This window comes from Nelumbo lutea, chromosome 6 (genome assembly GCF_056320005.1).
Source record: "Nelumbo lutea isolate HS-2025 chromosome 6, American lotus-T2T, whole genome shotgun sequence".
NCBI lineage: Eukaryota > Viridiplantae > Streptophyta > Magnoliopsida > Proteales > Nelumbonaceae > Nelumbo > Nelumbo lutea.
Window position 1 is genome coordinate 23817987 of NC_142689.1, and position 22184 is coordinate 23840170.

At 35.2% G+C, this 22184-nt stretch overlaps 2 protein-coding genes across 2 annotated transcripts; one reads left to right on the forward strand and one right to left on the reverse strand.

Moving 5' to 3' along the window:
- Positions 1-3051: 3051 nt before the first annotated feature.
- On the reverse strand, positions 3052-4068 carry LOC148847962 (ethylene-responsive transcription factor ERF027-like). The gene has a single exon (XM_088948255.1). The coding sequence runs from the start codon at positions 4006-4008 to the stop codon at positions 3310-3312; it is 699 nt and encodes a 232-aa protein (XP_088804381.1). The 5' UTR covers positions 4009-4068; the 3' UTR covers positions 3052-3309.
- Positions 4069-16696: 12628 nt separating this feature from the next.
- On the forward strand, positions 16697-20456 carry LOC148847963 (TraB family protein). Its single transcript, XM_088950707.1, has 7 exons — positions 16697-17264; positions 17846-17961; positions 18100-18188; positions 18311-18385; positions 18730-18837; positions 19643-19738; positions 20064-20456. The coding sequence occupies exons 1-7, from the start codon at positions 16843-16845 to the stop codon at positions 20328-20330; spliced, it is 1173 nt and encodes a 390-aa protein (XP_088806833.1). The 5' UTR covers positions 16697-16842; the 3' UTR covers positions 20331-20456.
- Positions 20457-22184: the final 1728 nt, after the last annotated feature.

Here is a 22184-nt window from a genome sequence, read left to right on the forward strand (position 1 = left end):
AAGATTCATATAGCTGATACCTATAGTTGGGATAAGGTTTGAATGATGATAATGAATATATTAATTCTTTTTGCTAATCAAATTTATGAAAAAGGTGAATAATGCACATACAGATTTGTTATAAGAAGTAAAAATCAATCTAACAAATCTTAACAAAGAAATAAAGAACAATCTCATCTGCAACAAATTTTCCTCAACTCAGAGTAGATGAAAAGCATAAAGGGTCCCCCTTAATCTGTGAATAGCATATAGAAGAGGTCGGTCTAACAAGATTATGTAGTTGATCCTCTTGGAAACTTCTCCTTCCTTTCGTTTTCTATATAATGTATGAATTATATCTTGCTTAATTTGAATATTTACCCTTATATTTTATTTTATTGGAGGGTCGTTCTTGGTGCCTCTATTCACTGTAACTATATATAAGTTGTTAATTAATGTAAATGTTAATGATATATCATTGCTTTTGGTGGGGCATGGCTCAAAAGAGTGGATAGCTACATCGATGACCTGAAGCCGGTTTAATGGAATCTTTTCCTTCAATAATTTCTCCAAGTAAATTAGTATTCCGGCTGGAGTGAATGATTTATTGCTTTGTCATCTTGCGGATAAAATAGAATATTTAGGGGACAAATTAAGTAATTAACTGAACAAGCCATTAAGCCATTGATATGAGTCTCATGACTTGATGACTTATTCTCTAAGAGACAAAGTAAATCAGTCATTCAGTTCAGTCAATCAAATGGTCATTTAGTTAAAAGAATCTTAGACCTCACATAATATATAACATGGGCGACGTCGGTCATGTTTAAGAGAATCATTTAACTTCACAGCGACTCAATATTGCTAGGGTTGAGTTGGTATTCAGATTTCAGAGTTGAACACACACACACACAGAGAGAGAGAGAGAGAGGCAGACGTATCAACAACCGAATAAGAATGAGTGGGGCGATGTCGGCCATGGTTGTCATACGACAGTCAAACTTTCTCCATTCAGGATTTTCGGCTCTTCATATCGAATCCATATCCCACCATATGCCTGAAACCCACTTTTCATTTGTTTCATTATAACTTCTTTTCATCATCAGAAAAATCTAACAACCAACCTCTCATCACCTTTTTAGCTTTCCTGGTCCATCTCAGCTGAAAGCTTTCAGCTCTCCCTCTCATGGCCGACTTCCAACTACTATTCCCCTTTTCCGACTTCTGAACTCTCGATCGAAGAAACCCTTTTTCTTTTACCAACGTTTTATAAAATTACGTACGTGTGTGTTTATAAGTATGTGAACAGATGTATGCTCTCCCTCTCATGGCCGACTTCCAACTACTGTTCCTCTTTTCCGACTTCTGAACTCTCGATCGAAGAAACCCTTTTTCTTTTACCAACGTTTTATAAAATTACGTACGTGTGTGTTTATAAGTATGTGAACAGATGTATTAGATTCAAACGTTGACGATGCCAACTACCCCTTAGCTCCATGAAGTAGAAAAACAAAAGAAAAGAAAAACTGATCTGATGGATCTTAATCAGCACTAATATTTTTCTATTTCAGTTGCGTTGAAAAGCACAAAATCAAAAGGGTCGTTGAATGAAAGTATTGGACAACTTATACTGTATCCAATTCGAGACTTGATGATAAAGTAGAAAATAAGAATCTGGTCATAAATCTGCGTTTCTGTCTAACCAACACAGTCTAGATGGAGCAATTTTGGGTTGTGGTTTGTAAAGCAAGAAAAAGGGAATCATGTCATCTCAGGTTTTCAAGAAACAAAAGCAATTTCATCTCTTTTCTTAACTATGACTGAGGAAGTTCATTCGAAATTGAGGCAATCCATGTTCCTCGAATGCTAGTGAGAACTACAATGAAATGATTTCACTTCACGTGGCAACCAGCACCCCATTAATCTTTTCTCTTTTCTAGTCGAGCCATAAAGGGTTGCTTATTAGGGTTTCAAGATGCATTCGTGTGTGTGTGTGTGTCAATGTGATCTGAGGACAACAAGTGATATAGAACATGGAGTGCCATACATATATATTGCCACTCATGCATACTCTCTGTTATATCTATCTAAGCAGAAAACTAATGCAAGTTGAAGAAGGTTCATGGTGTTCTTTGGTGGTTCAACTGTACCATCAAAAAATATATTTATTATTGGGGGCCATGGGCGGGAGAGGTTATTATTTTTGGGACCCATCAAATTCAAAGTTCAAAATCCTTGAAGGAAAAAGAAGGAAATATCACAGAAAAAAGGTTCCCTTTATTAACTTTCTTAGAAGCTTTGATAAGCTTCATAAAGCTTATTATATATTTAAAATTTGAAAGCAATTAAGTATAATTTAAACTTTGAATTGATCTTGTTTTCCTTCAATGAGGTTTACATCATTCCACACGTTAATCAATACCCACAACACAACTTCTCAGAAATAGTTTTGAGAGAGAGAGAGAGAGAGAGAAGGGGTTGGTTTGATTCTTAGAGAGGTAGACAAGATAAGGAGAGAGGGAGGTAAGTTTGCTTACTTGCTAAAAGGTAGACCCTCTTGTTCTTTATAATATTAAAAAGTTGAATGTCATTCAATAAACAAGGCAAGGTCGGCTCCAGGTTCTCTCGCCCAGGAATCTTATAAAACACTGAAATGTGGAAAACTGATCAGCCACAGAAACATGATAAAACCCAGAACCAGTTCATAAGTACCCATGTTTTTTTGGTCCTACATTGCAAATCTAGTAGGATTTGGGTACTGATATGGATTCAATATTGGATTCAACCAGGGATGAAGGAATCTGAACCTACTCCAGAACTAGTTCTTTTTTTGTGAAAACCTCTTCTTCTTGGGCTGGAAACCATCAACTCGTACCCCCTACAGTACAGAACCTCTTCCTCTTGTACATGAAACCGAAGAAGAAGAAGTTCTTCTTGGACAGGAAACAATCAACCTAAACTCTTAATATAAATAAAATTCACTTCACACTAATGATCTAATGAATGTGCAGGAAACAAAGAACAAAAACTCAGAAAGAAAGCTGCTGAAATTAATGGCGAAACACAAGGAAGTGTAACTGCGTGAAAACAAGAAAATATATATTACAAAAGCATTGTACACGCATTTAATAAAGTCAGTAAGTAGGATCTACGCGAGATCGATCCTCTTAGCTTCAAAAACCACAAAGTGGAAAAACAAGACAATCTGAGGACTGAATCATCTGATTATATATGTACCCATATCACCTGAACCACCCATTATTTATTTATTACTATATTTTTTTTCTATTTTTTATTTGATGAGTGAGTGGTGCAGGAGTTCTATCAAGATCAAGTGTAGCTCCATAGGCTTTCTCCATCTGAATTTTCCGGCGAGTCATCACTGGTTCGTGGATTCATCCTCGGCGGGCTTAACAGCATTCCTTCTGCCATGTTCACCAGCAGCTTAGGCATGTCAAACAGTGCCTCCTCGTCAATAAATTCTTCCCTCGACGTGGGAGGATTGGAGTCGGTGTCGAGCTCCACATTCCCCAAGTGGCTGAATGGCTGGTCGTCGATGGATTCCGTCTTGGGTAGCCTTGAAGCGGCTGCTGCAGCGGCTGCAGCGCGTATGTCGGACGGTGATGCAGACGCTGGAATTGGGTATGAGCTGACAGTCTCGGGGAAGTTGAGGACGGCGTCACTACCCTTGAGAGCAAGTGCTGCCACGTCGTAGGCGGTGGCTGCCATCTCCGGTGTGGGGAACGTGCCGAGCCATATCCGAGTAGACTTCCGCGGCTCCCGGATTTCGGAAACCCATTTGCCGCTGCGGCAGCGGATTCCTCGATAAATTGGGTGTTTGCCGGCGATTGGTTGGTGAGAAGAGGCGCCGGGAGCGGTCGATGTCACGATCATTCTGGGCGAGGGCGACGGAGAGTCACACGTGGGACAGATAGGAGAGTCTATGGTGGAAGAAAAGGCCACAGCCACAGGGGTAAGCACTGGTGTTAGTTGGTCTTCCTGGCGCAGGTTAGCAGAGGGTTTGGCCATACAACAACAATACACACGGGGGGCGGGAGAGGGTGTGAAGGTTAAGGGAATTAATTAACGAGAGGAAGTTGCTAGCAATTTATATAGGAGTGAGGAGTGAGAGATGCAAATCGCAAATGCGTGGGTAGTTCGCGGATTCCATCCTGGCGTTTGGGATTCTAGTGTTTTTGTCTTTTAACGGGTGAGAGACCGTGGGACTGGGAGTACGAATTGTGTACGCGCATTAGGCGCAAGCTAGCAATGAGCTGTTACCTATCTAACCATCACTCTATCAAAATCTATGACCTATCACCCGTCATCTGTCACCCATCTTCTCTCTCTCTCTCTCTGCTTGCTATGCTCGTGGCTAGCTCTAACAAAAAAGGATCACTTTCGTCTGTTTGCTTCAATGACTGCGACTTGGAGACTTTGAGTGAGATGGTCGACATGCAACGCTCCTGAGTCCTGATCCGTCCCTCCGTCAGCTCTTGTGTATGCATGGTAATTGGTAGGTACTACTCATGGTTCATTTATCAGATTTCTATATTCCTGAGGAGTGAGGAGTGAGGAGTATGGTGGAATTGGATTAATCAATCACCTGTACAATCTCCTCCAATTCAGTTGTGGGGGAGGACTGAGGGAAATTAAAGGGTGAAAAATGCAAATTGGGTGGGTACTGAGATTTAACGAATTTCTGTGCATGTCCCCCCGGCCCCTTTAATGCTTGACCGGACCCTGTCCAACTTGCACCTCTCTCTGGTCCACAATTTGTTAGTGTCGTCCACTTGTCTTCCTCTTATTCGCACTTGAACTTTTTAGTATTTTAATTTAATAAATTTATCTTAAAAAGGGAATTATTTTGACTATATGCAAGACACGGGCTTGTATAGAGGAGCTCCCTTATTATTTTTACTTTTGTCGTTGTCTCCTTTTATCATTGTTCTTATTCTTATTATTCTTTTCTTCTTCTTTTTCTTCTTCTTCTTCTTCCTTCAATTACTTCTAGTTATTGAGGTTTCACTAAATTTACATGCCTTTGGTGTTTCAAATGCATGGATATGCCGATTTTCTGTTGAAACTACGAAGTTTTTTGTTTGTATATCTATGGATTTTTCTAAAAATTAAGAAAAATAAGAATTGCAAAAAACAATTTATTTTTCATGATATTTTATATGATTTTGATGGTAAGAAAAAAATCACATAATTAATGGATCTATAGATGATCTAGATCAATTCAAAAATTTGTATAATTTTTCTTAATTTCATAATTTATAGAAATAAAAGCAAATAAAATACAATACAAAATAACTATTTTAGTTATTAAATTTTATTAGTTGCACTTGCACATTTGGTATTTTAAATTTATTATTTATAAATCTTGTACCATTCTCATGAACCTCTCTCTCTCTCTCTCTCTCTCTCTCTATCTATCTATCTATCTCTATCTTAATGGTTCAGTATAAATGTAATAATTCATAAAAAGTTATATATATATATATATATATATATATATATATTAGTAAGCTTATTAAGATTAATTTGAATTAGCTTTTTATATTCCAATTTGATAATTAAATGCATTATTTACTAACTGTTTCATTATTTTAATGGCATATAATATATTAATTTATTTCATATAAATTAGTTTAAAATTGTTTCATGGTTTTTGGTGTTCTAAGTTTTTAACTTATAATTAATAATTTGGCATCATATTTAGGGTGATTTCTCGAATTTTTAGTAAATGCAGAATTGAAGTTAACATGTAACATTTATATTGCTTCACATAAACTATTAAAATACTTGTTCTTAAGTGCTTATACCTTTCTTAATAGTCATCTTTTGGCATTACATAGAATACACTAGTAGGGACTTGTAGCTGTAGATAAAGCAGAGGCCCATTGGTCATATATCACAAAGCAAAGCGCCTGTGGTTTTGTGGGTTCGATCCTGCATCTCTGTTTTTCTTTTTCTTTTCTTGGGCGGTCACACCAAGTAATCATCTCAATCTATGGATTATTATTTGAGCTTTATATTTAATGTTATTGATGTATTTATGTGATTCATAGCATATCCATGTTTATCCTAAATCACTCTGTATCCATACATTTTTTAAGCATATTAATAAAATATATTTCAAACATAGTAAAATTTCCCTTCCCACACTCCATTGTGATATTCATACAGTTATTGCTTCTTTCATAAGTCCATAGAAAAAGCTTTGGCTCAAAGAAAACCTTGTGATATGTTTTAGGTAACTTTTTTTTTTTTTTTTTTTTTCAAACCTTTGTGTTTGATTTGAAACAAAATGTAAGGAAAGGAAGGGAAAGGTAGGAAACCTGAGTCCCTACCTTTTCTTTCAAAACAACCAAAGCCTAAAATGAAAACTGTGTGAGACTATAAACCCTGTTGTGTTCATCACTCATTGGAAAATTTTAAAAAGACACATGTTTTTTTTCAGTACCTTAAATATTGAACCAATGAATAATGAACAAATGTTGTCTGACTTGATTCGTACATAGTACCATTAACAAATTTTAAAAAGACACATGTTTATTTTGTTTGATTGCATTATAAATGAAATAAATTAAAACATAAAGCAGAATAGAGTAAAATCCAAAATAAAATTAAATGAGAATTTGTATTTTTTTTTTCCATTTGCACTCCTATACATTTATACTAGTGTAAGTAAAATTGCACTACAACCAAACACAACCAAAAGAGAGAGTTTCAGTTTTCTCCCCCATTGGCCCCTTCTTCCATGATCAAACTTTTAAATCCCAAAGACACCCCTTTGCTTATTTTATTTTTTATTTTTGTTTCAAGAATAATTTCATCATATTTTCAACCTCATATGCGCGTGCCCTCTACTAGTAAAAAAATATATATATAGTAGAAAAACTTTAAATGATTTAAGATTATGATTTATAAATATATTTTACATCAAACTAAGTTAAAACTACAACACCTATTAACATATTTAACAGGGTTAGTTTGATTAAGGGGGTCGTTCAGTGGCACTATGGGAATTGGCAGCTAACAGACGGGTTAAGTCTTTCGAAGCTCCCATGTGATTTGACAATCTATAGATAGTGGAGCAGCCCCCACAGATTGAACCCCTTATGACTCTCGTAGAAGTAAAAAAAAACAAAAATTATAAAATTATTTAATAATACTTATCTTAAATAAAAATAATTATTATTATTTTAAATTACATAATTAAATAACTATTTAATTGTGTTCATTTTTTATTCTAATGGGTTAATCTCTTATTAATTTATCAAATATTTGTCTAAATGTTAAAGTCGAAATGACTTGATCGGTGAATGAATAATGATTATAACGTACAAATCAAGAATTAAAAGGAAAAAAATTTAATAGTGGCATGTCGATAGTTCCTTTGTACAACAAATGAGGTTATCCGGTGCATGGCATATTCCATATTGTTATAAAACGAATAAAAGCTATTGTAGTAAATTCAAATAGTTGATTTATGGGTAAAAGTAAGAGGTTCTCCAATTAGCACCATCTAACGAACTAAGAATAGCAATGGGTAAGGTATTGCCCTTCCCATTTCTCAACCCACCTGATACCCTTGATCTCAAACGTGTCTCAAATCAATTTAACTTTTCGTCCTAATCTCCCAAATAAGAATAGCAATGGGGCAGGTTCAGGGTGGGGATTATATTTCTCATTTCCGATCCCGATTCTGAATTAAATCTCTATCCCTAACCTTAATCTCCATCAAAGATAAAATTTGTCTTCTATCCCCATTTCTGATAGGGACAGATTCCACATAGAGTCCCGAATCTTCAAAATTTTTTACTTAACAATATTTTTGAAAAATAAATTTATTTAAAATAAAAAAAAATCATATTATATATATATATATATAAACTAGATACATTTCTTTAAATTGCCTCTTCAATATTCTCTATATTTTCTAATACTTTGAATACCAGTGATGATTTTTAGCGCAAATGAACCTTCTAATTTGGCGACTCGTAGCATAACAAATTTGGCTAAGACAACAACAAAGCAACTAAAAACCAATTTGGCTATTTGTTCCCAATTTGACAATTCAATCTCCTGGTATGGTCCAAAGTCTATAACATTCTAATCGATGCTGTATGGGCACGACAAGGAAATTGGAATCTGACATGTCTCAAGAAATTTGACTTGTTAAATCAAAAATAGAATAATATTTTATTTATATTAAACAATATTCCTAAATTATAGAATTATATATGTGTAACAACTTCAATACTTTATCCAACAAAAAAAAGGGTTGAATAGGACAAATACACCCTTCCGTTAGAATGCCATTTCATGCTTACATGTTACAGCACGTGACTGTATTCATATTTAAAAATCCAATTTTGCCCTCTTTTCTTCTTTACCATCCGAAGGTTTATCTTAGCCTAAAAACTCCCCCATTCTCTAACACATAAAAGTAAAACTTTCAGTGAACAAGAAAAGCAATGAATTGGTTAAAGCCTCCAGCAATACCAAAACCACTCTCATTCAGGAGGATCGCCCCATTTGTAAGGGACCTCTGTAATATGCACAATTTGCCTTATACTAATGTGCCATTCTGGGAGATAATAATGTATGTGTTTGGTTCTGCCTATATTTATTGAATAAATATCTGTATTTTATTTATTGGTAAAACCGAGAAATGCAATAATTACAATCGTTTATGACAATTAAGCACCACTAGGTTCTACAAATGGTTGACATGCACAAAATCAAAATTGACTTTTTTTCATTTTCAATGTATGCAAAAGAGCAAGAAAGAGAAAATGCTGAAGTGGCACCTATGTGGCACCGTCAATAAACATTTACTGAATAACCAAACACCCTCAATAAGATTTGATCAAGATCCAATTATGGGAATCTTTGACATTCCCAGCATCATTTACAAATGGTGTCTGGAACTCGGATGTGATTCTTCCATGAATTTGAATGAATGATAAAAACCTCTTATTCGTATTTTGAGATAGAAAGTTTCATGCACTTGGTCTTGAGAAGGAAACAAGGAACAAAGAGAAAACTTGGAGGCAACAAAGAGAAAAACTTGGAATTTTGGTGAAAACAAGACAAAAAGAAAGAGTAAAGATAAAATCAGAATAGACAATTTCTACAAAGGCAAAGGCAATGAGGATCTCTAACAGGTAATGTAGGCAATATTAAAGATATAATATTAGAAAGGCGAACAATCACTACCTCCCTCTGTGAATTTTGATAAAAAAACCCACATGATTGATTACCATTTTTTATGTCGGTTGGTTGGGCAAATGTCAAGACATGTTTCGAAAGTTTGAAAGGTAATAAAGGGTAAAATAAGCATTTATATACTTCTATCAAAAGATAATTTCATAACGGCTATGTCTTATTTTTAGAAAATCTGAGGATATTTTAAGGGAGTGTTCTTTTTTTGGATTTTGAGAGGGGGGAAAGTTGGTCAATGGGATTTTGGTTCCCATTGATCAAAAATCCCACATTCATTTTTCAGATTAATGTGGGAACCAGGAAAGGTTTATTTTCTTAGGTAGTAAGTGATACCCATCTCCTAGATGGGTAAATAACTTTCTCACTTAGGAGAAAAGTTGCTAACCTTGAGTGAGGCAAAAATTGCCTATTTTAATAATGGATTTTTATGATTAAAATGGTCATTACCTTATTTACCTGATAAATAAAAGAATATAGATAAATGCACTTACCTGGATAATTATTTTCTAGAAAAATTTGACTAAATAATTACATATATCCAGATAAATAACTTACCAAAAAGCAAACGAGGCATAAAGTATTCGTTAAGCATAAAAGGTCTCTGTTGCAAAACCCAGGGGTAGGGGGAGTTTATGGGTTAAACATGGATGTGTGGGTTAAAATATAAATATTATATACACGGCGGAGAATGGAGATAGTGAAATGGTTGAACCAGTGTATTATATACATAGAGGCAATTGAAGTGAGGATTCGTAAATTTTGAGAATCAACACAATAGACACATTTTGACAAAAAAAAATCTGCAATGAATGAGAATACACCAACGTATTATTTTGATGGTGTATTCATATTTCATTAAAGGTCACATGCAACCACGGTCACAAGATATGTGAACTCAATTTATATTTTGAAGAACCAAACAGGAGTCAGTCAGACTTGTGGGCCGATATGGGTGTCCATGCATTGACTATGCTGAACAAAGTAATTGAGCTTCACAATGTTTATGACTTTATCCATCTTTTTGGGATAGGTTTAACCGTATGGATTATAGGACTAAATACGATCTTAATTCAAAGGGTTCACTATCTAATGAATGATTTGTCCTTTCCTGACCCCAAGATTCCTTCATGCGGCCAACCCTGCATTTTCCATTCCTTCTTTTAAAAACCATCCAATCCATATTCCATACGTCTTATGTATGCCTGAAGCCAAATACGATCAAAGCCTATCGGATGATGGAACGGACACATTCGTTTGGACAAATGTCATATTTATTAATGATGGAGATTGGAAACCCTATATACCAAAGTTGTATGATGAGGATATATAAGATTACAAGTTGAATATACATCTCCGTTAAGGATCCTTGGAGCTAGTTAGGGTTTTTTTTTTTTTTTTTCTTCTTCCTTTTGATCAACTTATTATTAGGATTATAAGGATGTTATAGATTTTTTTTCTTTTTTTCTATATTAATAATTATTAATTATGTCTGAAATTCACACAAGACCTATCTGAAACATTGAACATTCCACACAGCAAATGGTTCGTCAGACGATAGTATAATTTAGGGGTTTTTATTAGTCAGTCCATCCCAGAAATCTTAACCCCGCCGTAAAAGTGAGATGAATCCTGATAATCTACGGACAGGATGCAGTTTATACTTTATCAGATCTCTGAAGTAGATAGTCAGAGGGTAATTGGCTGTATGAAAAAGAAAAAAGAAAAGTGAGAACTGTGCTGAAGTTTCATACACATGACACGTTACCCCACTTATTTATCTATTTGTCTGTTTGATTCAAAACAATGTTGATTATAATTACTCTTTTGCCCCCACACCTATGATAACGTGTCGTATACATGAAGCTTCAAAACAGCTCAGGATGGTTCCGTACGAAGATGCAGCTGGGCCGGGCCCTCCCTAATTCCATGACCCATCTCGAATTTCCAACGGGTTTGGGCCACGATAGTATTGTTTTCTTTTCAAGATCGTATCACAAAGTGGACCACATAAGCCTTTCCTTCTAGGCTCCCTCTTATCTTATCCGTCAACCTACCGATATTAATTATTGCTATTGAATTTTTAGGGCTCCCTCTTCAATTTTCTCTTAAGAACTAAAAAAATCTATCACCAGCATAATTGATGCCATGCTTATTGTCTGAAAATTATTTGGTCAATTACAACACCAGCATGATTTTATATCTTCAATTTCTTTTCTTTTTTTTATTTGATTGGAGTTGAAAATACTTGATTCAGGGGATAAAGAGTTGTAGGGTTTCCCTCAATAATCTGTGAAATAAATATTATTTTTTTAAGAGATTGGCCATGAGAGAGGAGACCCATATCAGCACTCTCAATAATTCTGTCTTGAATTAGAAAAAAGTTGAAACATTTTTTTAATAGAGGGCTGGCCACGTGTCTAAACGAGAAACTATCCTTTTTTCATTAATGATGATAAACTCTGATTTCTATAATATACTTGTCATCACCAACCAACTAAGCTAACAAGTAGAACACTGCACTTCACTTCAAATAGGGACGTCATCAACTCATCATGTCAACCGGATCGGTTTCGGTGATGGGTTTAGATTAAACCCAACCCATACCAAATCTGACCTATTGAAATCAATTTGGTATAAAAAAAAAAGAGAAATGAAAAAATAAATAAATAAATAAGTTTGTTGGCCAAATAGCAAATTTCGGCAATTTTGGTTTGGTTCTGTATTTGATTAGATCCATCAGTTCGTTTTGGCCATGTCTTCTGACCCTTCCTCTAACAATGTCAGCTGTTTTATTATGAAGTCTCTTAAATTTGCAAGCAACAAATGAGAGGCTGAGGCTCAGACACGTCGAGTGGCGCTGGGCTGGCCCCCACCCACCTAATTTGCCAGGAAGCATTCTCAAACGTACATGGTGGGGCTGGACACATTTTACAGTGCAATTGGTGGAGCATCTTATCCAGTACTTTGTGGGCCAAACATAGCCCCAATTGTTGAGTACTTTGTGAGTCAAAGCCTGGCCTAAACCATTTTCATGAGTTTAGATGATTCAGAAGAATAATATCCATTAATTGTTGTTCTTCTCTGAGAGAAGAGTGAAGATGAGATGGGAATGCTTACATGGTAACGACCTTATTTTGGAGCCCCCTCGTGTCTATTGCTCATTGGCTGGAAAATTTGCAAGCTAACTCATATTTCTGATTGCCCTTTACTTCTGTGTTCTGGCCCATGAATCACGGAGTTTATTGGGCTCCATATAGCTCTTGCCATGTGAGCATCACTATCTGATCTTCACTCAGTTGGGGAATGGAGAATGGAATCCACAGAACTAAGATGCTAGCCAACTAGGTTGGTGGTGAATGGTCTATTGGGTCCATCATGCCTGAAGTGACAGTCATTTTCTGCCATTGATACTTTGATAGTAGCTGGTTAGAAGTTAGAACACCACTGATAATAATGAACATATCATTAGACAGTCTTGCATCCTGTGCTTGTCAAATTCATACCTGTAAACCACTATGTATTTATTGTAGTTGTACTTCTTTTAGGCTCAGTTGGGATTTGGGATGGAGTATAAATACAAAATATGTAGAGCACAAATAGGAGTACAAATATAAATATATACAGCATAAATATATATAAAATACAGGGTTTTGCGCTCTACATAGTTTGTATTTGTATTCCTTCCAAACTGAGCCTTAACAGTTACCTTCAAATTTCTGAATTAATTTGTTTTTTTTTTTTCTTTTTAAATCATCAGTAACAGCAGCTACATGAATCTTGTTTTCACCATTTCACTAGGTTTAGTGTCATTTTCATTTTTAAATTATGAATGCATAAATTGTCTCTCTTACTGTTTCAATCCATGTCTTTCTTTTAACAGATTGCTTCTTCTTACGGGTGTTGTAAATGGATGAGCTACATGCTTCTTTGCCGCCACATGGCAGAGGCCAAATTTTGGTTTTGTTTCAGTTGAACAAATATTATAATCGATGGTTGTGATTTTGCTGGAATTTTGATGCATTTCATACATGTAGGAGGTGCAATTGAATCAAGCTGAGGGAATGTCTTGGTTTGGCATGTATTGACTCGGTTTCGACTAAATTTGGCCTGAAAGCTCAAAATATAGGCAACTGAGCGTTTGAGCTCAACATTTTATTGGTCGAATTTGAGTTTGAATAATTAATCGAATTTACCTGAGACTTGGAACTGCATTCAACTTGATTGAAATCGAATTCGAATCAAGCCTAATCAAGCTTGAACTCGAACTGTTTGATTAAACCTTGATTCAGTTGCACCCCTATTTGGATGTTTATTGGATTATATATTGGGCAAAACAATACTTCTACAGTTCTACTTAATAAAAGGATAAGGAAAGAATATTGAGGCTAAAGATTGAACAAGTGAGGGTTGTTACATCAATGAAGATCAACCTAAAGGAGTGGCCAGGTCAGTCAGCTCTTCTTATCCTTGTGTTTATAATGCAAAAACTAGGTTCTTCTGCCACTTTGTCTTATCTGTATCCAAAAATCCAAAAAAAAAATAAAAATAAAAACGTTGTGTATAGTGCAAAAGCCAAAAGAAAACTCTTCCTTCGATAAAAGCTTTAAAAAAAAGCTTTATTGCAAAAAGCCAAAAGAGACTTTTTTTTTCCCTTCTCTTGCTTGCAAAAGCCAAAATAGGCTCTTTCCCTTCTTTCTTTCTATTATGTATATTGCAATTTGCAAAAGGTCAAGAATAAGGCGGGCACATGCTGTAAGCAACTAAGCATTGGATTTCATGGGCTTCTTGTTAATAGAGTGGCCGCGGTATGGCCGCATGGGTATCAATGAAATGCTTTGTATTAATTGACTGAATTGCAATCCGTTTGATATTGCTGAAGTGGCTGAATTGAATGATTTGTGCATGTACGTATATAAAATAAATGGATAGATGGAGAAAGATAAGTATCCATTTCAAACTTCAAAACAAAATTTTATTTGAAACCAAAAGACATCTGAAGTGTAATAATAGTACGTGTAGAGGTGTCGATTGGACCGGATTTGGTCCAATCTGATCCGGTCCAGTATGTGCCTATTATAGATGGACCAGGTCTAATCCAATCTGATGACTACTTTGAACCATTTTGGACCAATTCAATTCAATTTCTGGACCGTCCAATCTGTTCAGATTGGTTCTAACCCCAAATTGGTCCATTAACATTTGTATTCTTATCTTCTATCAATGGCCTGCATATTGGTTCAATCCAATCCAATCTAATATAAATCCATTACTGATGGGTATGGATCAGGTCCAATCTAATAAATACTTTGAACCATTAAGTCTAGACTGATCCAATTCAACATATATCTTATTGGTTTATCCAATTTATTTTGATTTGGACGAAAATACAAAACTGATCCATTGACACCCTAAGTATGAGCAAAGCTACGCAAGCAAAAAAGTTGGTGTGACTGTGAATTCTAGTGCAGCCCCCCCCCCCCCCCCTCCCCCCATTTGTATCTGAGATATGGGCTGGGCCTGCACAATACATCTAATTTTTGCTTGGCCCAGTCCAAGCCCAAACTGGTGAAAATAACGTTAGTTTATCCATTTCCATGAATGAAAAAGCTGCACAAAACAAGATGAAAATAAAGAAAGCTTAAAGCACATAACCCATGTCTGGTGAAAATCCCGGAGAGCCCAAAACGTGGCTTTCCGCTGAAGCTTCTTTTATCTCCAAAGCAGCCCAATCAATGCTTCTGTTCTCCCAAACGGGCCTTTATAATGACTACAAATTATGTGCACCATAAAGAATGATAGCAGCTGTTATTTGTTGGAATTTGGCACTAATAACAAGAAAACAAACAACAAATTCTAAATTTTGTAGTCCTTGTATGTAATTATGCATAAACTTCGATGTAATGTTATTAGGCTCAGACCCAATCAGATGGTTTAACCATTTGGACCAAAATCTAACAGCCAAAACAATTTTTAGGTTTACCCTATTCTCAAAGTCCAACTTACCTCAAGTACATGTATTATTTGGTTTTATAATCTATTTTATCTACTGTTGTTTTAATCTCGTTCGGATGTGATAAAGCCACATAGTTTAAAAAAATAATAATTTGAAACTATTTACTTGTTTTTTAATGTTTTAACATTTCTGTCTGAGCAAATTCAAACAAACAGGCACACTTAGGGTGGATTTTCAGCAATGTTTTAAAAGATAACCCAGAATCAGAATTGTTCTGGCCACCGGTTTTTGAGTCAACAGTTTGACCATCCAATTCGAATAGACAGCCCATTCTAATAAAAAAAATAAAAATTTTAAAAAAGTAATTAAAATAAAAAACAGCCAAAGACCGTTGAACAGGTTGACGGTTCAATTCCCCAAGTCAACGGATCATTACTTGATTCAACAATTTTTGGTCAGGGACTAATTTGGGGTAAAACAGAACTGATTGCCCGAATGGTCCGATCGTCTACATCAACGGCGATTCGAAAATCATGATTTTAAGTATTTGGACTCCAGGCTCACAAACTTGGTATCTTATCTCTTAAATAATCACTTTCTTTTAATTGGTTAATTTTCTTTAAATATCCATGCGTCAAGACTTGTGAAAGTTTAGCCCATCCATCTATCCATCTTGATCTAACAAGCCCAAGATAGAAACAAAGAAAATAATATAAGCTAAGAAACCCCTATTGCAAGTAAAATTGGAGTTAAAAAAAGCTAATTAGAATAGTTTTGGTTGTAGTGCAATTGCATGGGAGTGCAAAGGAAAATAATACAAATTTTGATTTAATTTTGTTTTGGATTTTATTTTATTCTACTTCATATTTTACTTTACTTCATTTGTATTGCAATCAAACAAAATAAAGTAAAATTTGAAATAAAAATAAATCAAAATTTGCACCCAAATTATTTGCACAGTTGCATTAGAATAGTTTTGCATCAGTTCAAATAAATTTGTACTGCAACCAAACACAGCCTAATAGTTTAGTTGCTGGGAGAAGTAACCAATTACAACCCCTCCAAGATATCAACTACTGGTTTGATGTTCAAGATATATAGAATATAATCACTTAGTTAAAGAATTGGAACTCAAAATTTCTTGGCCTATCAAGAGGGTGCCCACATGAATGTTTTTATGTTTTTATTTTAATTAAGAAGCAGAGTTATCAGTTTTGTTTAAAAAATTATCCTTGTTTTTTAAAACCGTCAAAATAATGACTTCTACAAGAAAATCAAAATTTTGAATACAAAACAATTATATAATCTATAAAATATGATCAATAAAAACACATTTAACACTAATATGTGCAAGAATTAATCTGTGTAAATTTCAGAAAGATAATGGCTTTTTAACCATCAGTAGCTAAAAGCCTTTATTTTACGCTTCTCAAGAGTATGGTTACCGGCTATGGTACGGAAGAAGAACAAAACCGTTATAGCAGTCGTTAAAACCGTTAAAAAGAGTGGTACTTGTTATCCGAAGCCACAAACTTCTTTTATTGTGAGGACGGTGTGAGCGGTGTGAGCAGGGATTTTCTGATGAGGACGAAATCCATGTTCTTATTTTCGAAGGAGCAGAGAATTCCGCAGACCAACCACACAAAGTTGTCAATCTTTCTATCTATCCTTCCATGGAAAGCTTAATCTTTCCTTCCTCTCCCTTCCCCATGAATCCTGATCTCCTGCGCTTCTCGTTTTTCAAACCTCGCCAACACTGTAGTCTTCCCAGAGTCCCAACTTCTAAAATCCCTAGGGTTTCCATCAAAGCTCCTCCACCAGAATTCGATTTCAGAACAGAAGTTCTGGAGGACTCCCGAAACGTCGTTGCTGAAATGTATCCGGAGCTGCTGGACTTGGTCGAGAACGGAAGCCTGGTCCTCATTGAGAAGAGGCGTTTCGGTCCTGTGCCAAAATGGAGAACTGAATTCGTGGAGCCGGAGGTGATTTGGTTAATTGGGACGACACATATCTCGCGAGAATCCGCCACTGATGTTGAGCGTGTTGTGAGAGCTGTTAAGCCGGACAATGTCGTAGTGGAACTCTGCAGGAGCAGGCAAGAACGGTTCAATTTTAACTTTTCTATTCTTCTGAGAATATGAGCAATTTTGGATGCAACATTACAACTTAGGTAGTCTTCCAAAAACTAAAAATTGTTAGACAGATGGCAAGGAAGATTTGATGGTGCCATGACAATTGCTCGAATTTGATTCATTAATACCGGATTTAACACTCTGTATGTTTCAGGAAGAAAAAGGGGGGAAACCTAGATGAACAATAATTGATAATTATATTATTTCTTGCATTTGTGTTGAATTAGAGAGCCTGACGTCTGCTGAACTGAAATAGTAATTTCTTGTATTTAAAGGAGTCATGTTGTAATCTGAGGTGATTGTTCTGATACAGTGGTACCCATCATACCCATCAAAAAATATATTCTTTCAACAAGCAAATTATATTTTTGCTCAACGGTTCAAATGCTTAACAATTCCACTAATAAAAATGATGCCAAACAATTTGATGATGTGTATGTACTCAGTAGAGATTGTTAAGTCCCTCGAATTCAATCTCTTCTGCAGTTTTTGTTCAGATTCAATCCCGCAGCTTAACTTCAATTGTTGCAGAGCTCATTTTCAGAGCTGGAATCATGTATACTTCCAATGAGGATGAGCCTAGTACGCAATTAAGATCGAATATGTTTTCCCTGAGTGGGGCTGGCTTTTTTGGAGCTGTTGGTCGGAGCATAAATTTGGGTAAGTGCCAACTTTAGGCTAAAGTATGCTTTTAGAATGTACTTTTTTTCCTTCCTTTTCTTCTTAACATGTTAGAAAGAATTCCATCAAGCTGCTTCTGAATACCGAAGTTACAAGCAGCTGTCTTTACACTGGCAGGGGGTCAAACTGCTCTCGCACTACGGCTGCTTTTGGCGGTTTTCTCCTCCAAAATCTCTTCAAAAGTGGACAGACCTTTTGGGGATGAGGTTAAAGATTAGATTAGAAAGAAAATTATCTGAAGTAGCATATACAATGATATATTAAACAAAAAAATGGAATGCTATTCCTTATTAATTTCCATTAAAGGCATTTTCTTCCTAATGACCAGTTTCGTTCTGCTCGGAGAGCATCTGAGGTGGTTGGAGCTCAATTAGTGTTGGGGGATCGACCTATTGAAATAACTGTATGTTACTTCCTCGTCCAAGTTAAATGTGGTTATCTCATCCATTCTGGTTAAATGGGTTTTGATATATTGAGTGATTATAGGCTATATTAATTATTAAAGAAGGCACATCTGCTGCAACCACAGTTGTATAAATTCCTTGAGACCCCCCAAATAAACACGGACACGCCAGTGAAGGAAAAAAACAAAACAGATCAAATGATGTCTTGAATTTTATTTCCATCGCAGGTCTGTGTTTAATTGGAGGGTCAGCAAGGAAGTTCTTCAGATATGAACTTTATATTAAGTCCTTATCTTCTTTTCTCATAAGTTAATTGTTGATTGATTAATTTCTTCTGTTACAGCTTGAAAGGGCTTGGAATTCTCTCAAATTGAATGAGAAGCTAAGTTTGGTAACCTCGGTTCTTCGTGGAATCACTTCACCATCTGAGATATCAGGGAACAAATTGAAGGTCAACTTTTACTGATGTTTATTTCTATTATTTCAAAAAATTGCCCGCATTTAATTTTTCAAGAATTGCAGATGAAATTTCTACAAAAAAAAAAAAAAAAAATAGAAGCTGAAATGTGTTTTTAAGCATGTTTATATTTTCTTGAAGAATCTTCCATTGTGCATTTCTTAGATTGTTTCTGTCTTTTTTCTAATTCATATAGTGATGTTTGGAACTTTTTTTCTGGTGTATGTAAAGTCCAAATTATGGTGCAATACCTTGTTCTATATTTTCTCTTGGTATTGTGTTTTGGTTCAAAAGCTTCAAATTTGTATGTCAACCGGAAAGATGTCTACATCACAGTTGTGAGATCATAGTAAAGTCCTAACTAACTTAGTCAACAGTTCTCAACAGAGGAAAAAAGACCATGTCAAGGTCATGATATCTAATGTATTTTAGGACTTCACTTTTACAGAATGTAGTATTTTGAATATATAGTTATACATTTCATATCCAATTTTTGTTGCGAGATCTTCTTAATTAGTTTCTCAAGGAGTTACATCAGTGTTAACATTGCAAACCAGCAACCTCAAATATAATATAAGCCATAAAGGATAACTCAGATTGATCATTTCCATGTATAATAACACCATTAAAGGAATTGGAAATTGGAAACACAACTAACTTCCATAGAGTAGAGAGAGAACTAGTTTGAATGTGATGTGCAAAGTTTCTATGCTCGTAGAACTATCTTTGCAGCATAATAGCATACCCAGATTCTCCTACATTAACTTCTTTTACACTTAAAAATTGTGTTCTGTGGCAGGGATCAGAAACTGATGATGGTCCATTTCAGCTGTATGAGCAGCTAAGTTTTTCATATCCATCGCTCCTGCAACCTCTCATACATGAGCGTGATACGGTTAGTAGTTCTTCTTCTTCTGGAATAAAGTAACTACTAAAAATCAAAGTTTTTTCTGTTGGCACTGAATAATACGCCATTAGTGATCAAAGAGTTCAGCCTTCCAGGTATTTAATACATTTCTATAAAATTGAAGTGTTTGTAAGAGTTAAGAAAATTCTCTTGCTATATGAAACTCCTTTTTACTTGAAATCATCCCATTGCAGTTGTTACTGTTTTGGTTTTCTGTGGATTCTGTATGTAGTTGAAGTAATGCAATTTTTTCTAACTTTATCGTGGCATCTCAATTTATGTTGCATACCTCAACTGACTATTGTTCTTTTAGTATCTAGCATGGTCCCTGAAGCGGAGCAAAGCTGTAAATAGTAGCAAGAGAGTAGTAGGAGTTATTGGGAAAGGCCACATGAATGGAGTCATATATGCATTAGTATCAGATCTGGGAGACTTGCGGTTCCGTGACCTTGTGGGCAAGAGGCAACCTGGTAGCAGTAATAATGGATGGCTCAACACACTTTTTAAAAGTTTGATAAGAGACACTATAATTGGTATTCTGTTGTGGGCTTTATTTGAACAGCTAAAGACTGGATTATAGAATATAGACATCAGATCCCGGTAACATGTCTTAATTTATGTATGATTTAAGTGCACAGTTACATGGAAACATGGTAATTGAAAAGGGAAGGAGGAAAGAAAAAGGTAGAAATAATTGCAGATTTTATTCCTTTTTTTTTTTGCAATGGTGGAATAGTTTTCAATTCTACAGCCAGCATATGTCACTAACAAAATTCTAAGTATGCAATTTTTTACCTTGATATAAGATTTATCGAACCCCATTGTTTGAAAAAAAAAACCGGCTCCTTTACGGCCGGAGGAATACAGCCCACAAAATAAATTTGAATTAACTGACATGTGGAACCAATGATAATGCCCCATACCAGTAATAAAACACATGGGTCCATACTTAAGGATTGAATGATTGTGGGCCCCATATATTTTATGACCGATGTAAAGTGTTATAATTGGTTATACAGCCTGCTGAACAGCTATCACATTCGGGTAATTGTCTTTCTACAAGTTGGTGGGGTCAAAAAAAGACTTAATTAGAAGTAATAAGAGATAGTTTAAACACCCATAATTTAACAATGGATATGGTACAAGTGGAATGCATTGGTGAAACATGATTCATGTAGTCGATCCCATATGGTTGGTATAGGCTTAGATGATAATGACAATGATAACGATGATGATGATGATGTATCACTACCCTCTAACCCATGCATGATTAATCAATACATCAATGCATAAAAGAAAAGGGACATTCTTGGTTGATAGAGTGGTCCATGTTTGAAGTATCAATGCCAAAAATGATATATTTTCCTCTATCACATCTAAGCAAATGCAAGAGTTCAAGTTTACAGATATCACTGTCACCAAGGGAAGAATATATACATGGGGCTGAGGGTTGTGATAGCATTCCTTGTGGTTGATGATGATTGATGGAACCCATATACTTTGAAGCATTGCTCTTATATGTTGCCCTTATATATAAAACGAAGTCACCCCACGCTCCCTCTAGTTTTGCTTGTGTGTGTGTTTGAATTTTTTGTTAAATAATTATGAATTAGCGCCCATAGGACTCCTACGTATAGCCAATGGTTTGCATGAGGTGGGTCTAAATTTCCAATCTGAAATGTATAGATATTGAATAAGTAGAGGAACACTCTCTCTAAACTACCTTGTATCTACATTTGTACCTAAAATCTCTCCATTTTAATCCCTCTTTACTCTCTCTGTCTCATTACATAATAATATTGGACAACTACCACATCTGACTGGGTATTGCTGTCTTTACATGCTTCTTGCAGAATTTTCTTATTTTTGCAAGAAAGGGTTAAGAAGAAAAGTTGAAAAATATAGAATTTTTATGACATTCCATGAATCTTGGTGGTGTATATCCTTGTACTATTTTGTCACAATAAATGATGAATGACTGATTTCTAAAAAGGAAATTTGAAGATTGGTAAGATAAAAGATAAGATGCATCAAATACAAATTTGGCTATTGCTTTATTTTTAACATATCATTATAAAAATAAAGGTTTGTTATTCATATAGAAAGAGTATTATAATGTAATTGACTATATTCTTTCTTTGTACAATAATGCATTGGCCTTCATAAAGAACATGCCCATCAAGACTGGTGCAGCCTTGTAACTACTCCTTGCAACTTGTAGAAATTTAGGCATTTTGAGCTTGCACACAATGTGGGCAACACCTAATCGAATTAGAACCTGATTCTTGTGAATGTTATGTTCAGTTCACAAATCGCTACCGATTGCATCAGAGATTTTCAACCCACTGTATTTATGGGTTAAAGAGCATGTTCAATTATTAAATCTATGCTATGTTCAGCGGTTAATATAATATGTTATAAATATAAAAAACCA

Coding starts and splice junctions, on each gene's coding strand:
- LOC148847962 (XM_088948255.1), bottom strand. CDS start 4,008: ATGGCCAAACCCTCTGCTAACCTGCGCCAGGAAGACCAACTAACACCA.
- LOC148847963 (XM_088950707.1), top strand. CDS start 16,843: ATGGAAAGCTTAATCTTTCCTTCCTCTCCCTTCCCCATGAATCCTGAT. Junction 17,265..17,845: donor GTGGAACTCTGCAGGAGCAG/GCAAGAACGGTT, acceptor GCTCATTTTCAG/AGCTGGAATCATGTATACTT. Junction 18,189..18,310: donor ACAGACCTTTTGGGGATGAG/GTTAAAGATTAG, acceptor CCTAATGACCAG/TTTCGTTCTGCTCGGAGAGC.